Genomic DNA, 7318 nt, shown 5'->3' with positions numbered 1-7318 from the left:
TTTACATTCATATGTATGTTTGGAGGCGGAGCAGCAGCTGCTGGTTCCTGTAAATCAGGATTGATAAAGAAAAGGTGTGTGAACACGTGCCGCTTTATGAATCCCTTTTTTTGTGCACCGAACTTTCCTAAATTTTTCCGTACGCCAAGTTTTAGTGCCAAAACTGCGCAGTGTTTTAGATGCGAGGCCCCAGTTGACCTATAAAACAAGTTATTTCCTCCAAACAAAAAACATACATTTACAAGATAAATTGGAATATACAAAGTTCAAAAGCAACATCTGTTAGGGACGTAAATCTCACAGAATCTTTATTGTTTATAAGTAGAAAATAAAGAAAAAATAACTTCAAAACTGCAGTTATTCAGATAATGAAGAAATCCTGTAATAAACATGAACACACTATTAAAACATGATTGAATATTTATATCAACATGTTTTACATCATGAGGCTAAAATCCAAACCAAGAATAAACAGATAAATCAAATATTTACATAAAATCAGAATAAAATGTTTCTGATTTAATTTAACGTCAGAAAAAATGAAGATTTTTAAAAAGCAGATCTAAAAATATTTCAACTGTATATGTGACCTAATGTAAAACTTAATATATAACATGATACAAAATTATAAACCCATCAACTGTGTTACACAAACATGTCAAGTCTGAGTTTCTAAGAATATTAGCATGATGCCGTTTCCATGAAGTTTCTGTTTGTTTTTAAATGAAAACATTAAAAAACTGGAGAAATGTTTCCATCCAGTCAGCTCCTATAAATGTTTATTAAATTGATCAGTGATCATTTCTGACATCAGGATTATAAAAAGACCAGCAGCCGAAGGTCGTCAGGTTTCTGAGGACTTGAAGCTGAAAACGACTGAAACGAGTCGAGAAGAATTTAGGAACCAGCAGATGTTTCCAGTGACGGACAAACGTGATTATAGATGATGTTCAGGCTGAAAAGGAGCCCGTGGTTTTCTGCTGACCTGATGTTAAGGTCCAGAAGTCCTGGTTCTGACTCTACATCTGGTTCAGCTGCTTCTACAGTTCAGAGTCAAAGGTCAGTAAATCCTAAATGTCATTTTAGCGTTTATCAAGTCAGAGGACTCCAAAGCTTCACTCTGACTCCGTTTACGAGGTCTGCCTCTTGATGTTGCAGTGATGGATAATAATAATGAAAAATAATTTTATTATTTAACTATTGGAATTTCAATAATCCTAATTTATCTACAACAGGACAATTCTAATTTGATTTAATGTTTTTTTATAGTGGATTTAAATATCTGGCTTCATCTTTGTTGCAAAATTAAAGAATATAAAATATACTACCGGTAATATAAAATAATACACAAACTGTAAAACATAAATGCAAAATATTATTCAGAGATTTTAACAGGATGTGGATTTCATGGAGTTTATTCATGTTTTAAAATCTGTTTTCACATCCATCTGAACCTGAAATTAATATTTTTACACTAAAACCTTTTGTTTTGCTGATATTTTGCTAATTTGATTTGATTTCTGGTATCAGGAAGATGAAACCAGTTCAACATGTTGCTGTGAGTCTGAACTCTCCTCCTGGTCCAGTGAAGGTCGCTGCGCCTGAAAAATATTATGTCATTAAGAAGAAACTTCATAGAAACCAGAAATCAGATGCTGAGTTTTTCCCGACGTCAGTGAAACATAAATATGATCAATTTATTATTCTGGTTCTCAATCAGCTGCTGACCTGAAATCAGGAGCATGAACCTGTTGGTTAATCCACAAGTTTCCATAACTGTAAAACTTCTTCCTGAAACAATGAAGCTTCTTTTTCTCACGTTAAAAGTTCAGAATGAATCAGAAAGAGTGTTAATAATGCAATGTGTGGATGGATGTAAAATATTAACATGTTGGTCAGAAATATCGTTTCTTCCGCTCAGAAAGACGAATCTCTTCTGGTCTGAGCTGAACTTCCAGCTTGTTCTGCAGCTTCAGCTCCTGATTCCTGCTGCAGGGAAATCAGCACATCCACACGCCTCTTCCTGGATTTAGTCCTGATAACTGTTGTCCTCAGGAGCCTGGACCTGAATGTCCTGCCACCAGCAGGAGGACTTCCTGTCCATCAGTGTGATGGCGGTGAGGACGGGCCTGAGACGTTCAGCTCAGACCAGGACAGGATGGAGGAAACTAGAACAGACTGTGATAGAGATATTTTGGTATTATCATTTTGTTATTACTTTAGTTCATATTCAGTCTAATGTTCAGTTTAAAGTTCTTTCTTCTGTGTGACCTGGAGGCCCATCTGCCTGTGTCTTCATGTGAAACAGTTACCTGTGTTTCCCAGACCTTAAAAAACGTTTCCACCTTCTTATCAACCGGAATACTCCCTATCTTAGAAACTGCCTGTGTGCAGTAATAAATTATCTCTGCTGTCTCTGCTTGGTAATAAAAGACGAGCTGCAACCAAAGGTCTTCAGACGCTCAGTGAACGGCTCGGAGGAGCAGCTTGCTGAGTCTCCTTTTGCAAAAGCTTGGTCATAAAATTCATTTACGTTGTCTGTGGTTCTTTTAATGAAGGTTCGAGAAAAATACCCATCAGACTGCATGCTGAAGAGCAACGGAGGATTTACTGGACTGAAGGTTCATGTTGTCCACAGGAAGTCGGACAAAACGAGTTCAGACATGTGGAGATGTGGAAAACTAATTTAACGTTACATTGCAGGAACTGATGAACTTACCTCTAATACAGGCGCCTAAGATGCATCGGCCTGAAAGACAGAAATGTTTCAGATGAACTCTGAGCTCTGCTGTGTTTTGGTGCTGATGGGGGAGGAAACGTCGACATCATCCTCTGGCTTCTGCCAGGTTCCTTGCAGTGAATTTAAATGTTTGACTTTTAAGGTGATAAAAAATCTCCTTGTTCTAAATGAAGTTTCCTGGGATTTAAAGTCTTTTATTCTGTTTCACAGACAGAATCAAGAGGTTTGGTGTAAATATCTGCTTTGGGCTCATTAGCTTCATAACTCAGATGTCTGATAGTTACCTGGTTCTCCTGAGGCCACAGATCTTTCATCAGTTCTTCAGCTGCATCAAAACCTTCAATAAATCTGTTCTTGTTGCTCCGATTCAGGATTTCTTCAACGTTTCGGGTCAGAGCTTCTTTGGCTTTTTCTTTCAGGATCTGGTCAACGATATTTTCTCCTTCCTTTACAACGATCAGCTCATAGGGAGCAAATCCATCACAGCTACAGAGGCAGTCCTCACAGCCTGTTGTGAAACGATTCCAGCATTTTCCGTCTCCTGCTGCAGAGCTTTCAGAGCGTTTTCCGTCTCCTGCTGCAGAGCTTTCAGAGCGTTTTCTGTCTCCCTCTGCAGAGCTTTCAGAGCGTTTTCTGTCTCCCTCTGCAGAGCAGTTGCAGCATTTCCTCCATCTCACTGCTGAGAAGCAAACAGCCAGGAAGAGAAAACTAGACAGCATTCCCAGGCCAATAATCTGAAGCAAAAGGTAGCAAATATTTAATAATGCTGTCAAAAAACTTACAGGTTAATCACATCTAATCTTGCACGTAAAAATAAAGATGCTCCTCACCTTTGATAAATTTTTCAGGTCGTCAACGATGATTTGCTCCTCCATGGTTCTGTTGGCCTTGCAGGGAATCAGATCCTGCAGTCCAAACAGGTTGTTCTGACAGCAGGCGAGCCAATCGCCGTCCAGCAGCACAGAGACGACCCACAGCAGCCCGACAAAAAAAGCCTTCAGAGTCTGAAGAACAACCACACGGACACATTTCCCTCTACAGCTACAGTCACACAGCATCTGGCAGCTGCACGTCCTGCAGGAACCCATGAAGACTTTGTTCATCCAAAGTAACAAAAACATGATGGTGAAAACTGGAAGAGTGATGTAGATCCAGCAGTCGCGCACCGGATGCCTGCAGGTGCAGGCCACTTCTCTCTCAAATAAAACATTGTGTGTGAAAACCACAATGATCATAGCGTAGGTGGCAATGTGAGTAATGTGAGATAAAAGGAAACTCTTGATCTTTGTCATCGTGAAAGTCTTTAGACACAGCGACTGTGATCAGATTATTAGATTCTGCATCAAAACATCTTCAGAAGTAGAAACTCCCTCTGAGTCACAGCAACCTTAAAAGGAGCAACCTGCTGTGATTGGTCAACTTCTACAGTTTAACAGGCCTCATCATTGTTATGGTGTGAAACAAACTCCGCCCAACCAAAGAGTTTCCTCTGTTTCTGTCTTTACATTTTTAATCTTGTCGCCACATGATGCACAGGAACAAGACGGAGCAAGTCTGTCCTGTGGAGGAGGGGAGTTCTCTTCAAACATTCCTTATTCACCTTGATAGTAAAGACACCGATGAGCAGTAATAATAATTCATATGTTCAGTTACTTAACACTGACTTTATGCTGTAATCATGTAAAGTTTGACTGTAAGTTAAACCAAGTGAATGTCCAGGGCCTCATGTGTAAATCATTTGTACTCATAAAAATTATGTGGCGCCTTATTTTACGTACAAGTCGGCATATAAAAATGAACTTTGCATAAATATACACACATTTTTTCCCTGGCGTGAAAATGTGCAGCAGCCAATAATAAAGTAGAAAACTCACTAAATCCTCTGAAACCTGATTCAGTGATTTAGACCAGGAAGCATCAAACCTGATGATGTCATCATTTTAATATTTTAGTGCTTAAACAATGAAACTGAACCACATTTATCCTCAGACAAAAAGCTGGAAAATAAAGAAAATAAAAATAAAAGGATGGGACTTCCTGGTATTTAAACTACCATAATTAACATTCATATGTATTTATGGAGGTGACGGCGGAGCAGCAGCTGCTGGTTCCTGTAAATCAGGATTGATAGAGAAAAGGTGAGCAGCTCTGAGCTCAGCACATCTTCAGACATCCACATTTGTTTTGTGCACCAAGTTTTAGTGTGAAAACTGCAAAGTCTTTATGCATGAGGAAATTTATTTTAGTTCTAGCTGGTGAAAATCTTTTTTTAAAGGTTTTATTGGCTCTTATTTGATAGTGAATTGACAGGAAAGAGGGCAATGAGAAGACATGCAGCAAAGGTTACCAGGCCGGGAATCGAACCAGCGACGTCAAGGGCTGAGGCCTCCATATGGGGGCTGTGCTGGACCGCTGTGCCACCACGGCACCTTTTTGACATGAGAGAAACGTAAATAAAGCAACAGAAAACGTCTTGCGCTCATGTAACCTTCTGGTTGTTGGAAACTTTCCTGGATGTTTTAAATTTGGTCTCCTTCCAGTAGAGACAAGATAAAACGGCTCTCAGTTTCCCTGAAGCGTCACCAATGGAAACCCGTACTTGTCCACCTTATTTCAAATATTGAAGTCAGTTTTGTGATGTAGAGGCCAAAGGTCATCTTAATGTTACTTCCTTTAGAATCAATGAAGATAAAAACTAAAACAAAAAACAAAGGAAAACCAACAGAAAGCTGGTTTGAGCTCTCCGCCCCTCCCCGCCCCGCTGCTGATTTGTTTAGAAACAAATAGATGCCAGACTTTTGCAGGCGTTGAATGAAACTGTTCTTAAAGGGGCAGTATCATGAAAAATCATCTCTTTAAATTTTTCCATCTTGATTTTATGCTATTTAATGAAAATCAAACCTGCAGTGTTGCTCTGGTTCTTTCATGTTTCAGAAATCCTCTAATCTCCATGGCAACCGTTCAGCTGTTAAAGCACCTGGGTGGACCTAGCCCCGCCTTCCTGCTCCTTCCCTCTCAGCTCCTTCAGACTAGCCAGCAGCAATTAGCAAACATCTGCTGAGCTCATTAAAGGAGCTGCTGCTCAGAGCAACGCTGGTAAAAATCTTAAAGGGTTAAAAGAGGAGTCATGTTGGATGACTTCCTGGAGGCGGAGCTTCAGAAAGAGCAGGAGTTCTTAAAGAAACACAGACCCAATTTCAAGATGCTAAATTACAGAGTCCAATTTAACCCTTGTGTGTGTGAAGACTGAGGCAAACGTAGAGGACTATTGCAAATGATACAAGTTTTCCCTGTGTAGGGTCGGTTGGAGCCCATTTCTACATACAAGGGTTAAGTCATATTTGATATAAACAGTTTTTTTATAACAACTGAAGCTAACATAGCTACTGGTCATTATGTGCCTGGAAAACACATGAGAGAAACGTAAATAAAGCAACAGAAAACTTCTCGCGCTCATGTAACCTTCTGGTTGTTGGAAACGTTCCTGGCCCTTTAAGAGCAGGAAGTATAAAAAGTCTAAATATAATTAACTTTAAAAATAAAATCAGATTTTGTTTCAGTAGAGAAAATGTTTGTTTCAGAAAAAACAGAAGAAATTCAAATTGTTTTGGTTCCCAGTAATTAAGTGCATCATATAGTTGACCCGGGTCAGGGGTCGCCACGTTGGCATGGCAACCTGGTCTCAGTCAGTCTGAACCAGGGCAGCTGTGGCTACTATCCAGTAGCTCCCCACCATGCAGAGTGAAGCTTTAACATTTAAAACATTTAAAACATTTAAAACTTAACCACCGTTTGTCTAAACGTCATAAAAACAGGTTTCTGTCACAAACCAACCTAGTCACAGGTTGGTTTTACTGTCTGCCTGTTGGACCTCAGTTGTTTTGATCATTTCATTGGTTCCATTATTATCTTGTTCTTTATTTTCTTGCTTTGAACAATTCAGCCTCGTTTCTATTCTACTTTAGTTTCTACTTTAGTTTCTCAGTGATTCTAGTTTATTCCTATTTATTCTTTGTGTCGTTATGCAGGTCCTTCTCAAAAAATTAGCATATTGTGATAAAGTTCATTATTTTTCATAATGTAATGATAAAAACTAAACTGTCGTATATTTTAGATTCATTGCACACCAACTGAAATATTTCAGGTCTTTTATTGTTTTAATACTGATGATTTTTCAAACAGCTCATGAAAACCCAAAATCCCTGTCTAAAAAAATTAGCATATTTCATCCGACCAATAAAAGAAATGTGTTTTAATACCAAAAAAGTCAACCTTCAAATAATTATGTTCAGTTATGCATCAATACTTGGTCAGGAATCCTTTTGCAGCCTTCAAGGCGGCATGGAGGCCATCAGCCTGTGGCTCTGCTGGGTGTCATGGAGCCCAGGATGCTTCGATGGCCTTAAAGCTCATCCAGAGTTTTGGGTCTTGGTCTCTCAACTTCCTCTTCACAATATCCCACAGATTCTCTATGGGGTTCAGGTCAGGAGAGTTGGCAGGCCAACAGTAGCACCATGGTCAGTATACCAGTGGTTTTGGCTCTGTGAGCAGGTTGTGCTGAAAAATGAAATCTTCATC

At 39.3% G+C, this 7318-nt stretch overlaps 1 protein-coding gene across 2 annotated transcripts; it reads right to left on the bottom strand.

The window, feature by feature from the left end:
- Window positions 1-483: 483 nt before the first annotated feature.
- On the bottom strand, window positions 484-4361 carry LOC145552335 (uncharacterized). Of its 2 annotated transcripts, XM_081609534.1 has the most exons (4): window positions 3571-4361; window positions 3025-3474; window positions 2720-2749; window positions 487-2178 (listed from the first exon to the last, which is right to left on the bottom strand). In XM_081609534.1, the coding sequence occupies exons 1-3, from the start codon at window positions 4030-4032 to the stop codon at window positions 2735-2737; spliced, it is 927 nt and encodes a 308-aa protein (XP_081465660.1). In that variant the 5' UTR covers window positions 4033-4361; the 3' UTR covers window positions 487-2178; window positions 2720-2734. The 2 variants fall into 2 exon arrangements, with proteins under 2 accessions (XP_081465659.1, XP_081465660.1); XM_081609533.1 differs by having other exon boundaries at window positions 484-2749.
- Between the last annotated feature and the right edge of the window lie 2957 nt (window positions 4362-7318).

This window comes from Poecilia reticulata, chromosome 7, assembly GCF_904066995.2.
Source record: "Poecilia reticulata chromosome 7, P_reticulata-male-v2, whole genome shotgun sequence".
NCBI classification, from domain to species: domain Eukaryota; kingdom Metazoa; phylum Chordata; class Actinopteri; order Cyprinodontiformes; family Poeciliidae; genus Poecilia; species Poecilia reticulata.
The sequence above is the reverse complement of the archived record's forward strand: the minus strand, read 5'-3'. Positions and strand labels throughout refer to the sequence as shown.

Bases quoted from the DNA above. Each gene is read 5' to 3' on its own strand.
- LOC145552335 (XM_081609533.1), bottom strand. From the start codon at position 4,032: ATGACAAAGATCAAGAGTTTCCTTTTATCTCACATTACTCACATTGCC. The intron at 3,475-3,570 runs GTGAGGAGCATC...CTTTTGCTTCAG, and splicing joins ACCTGAAAAATTTATCAAAG to ATTATTGGCCTGGGAATGCT.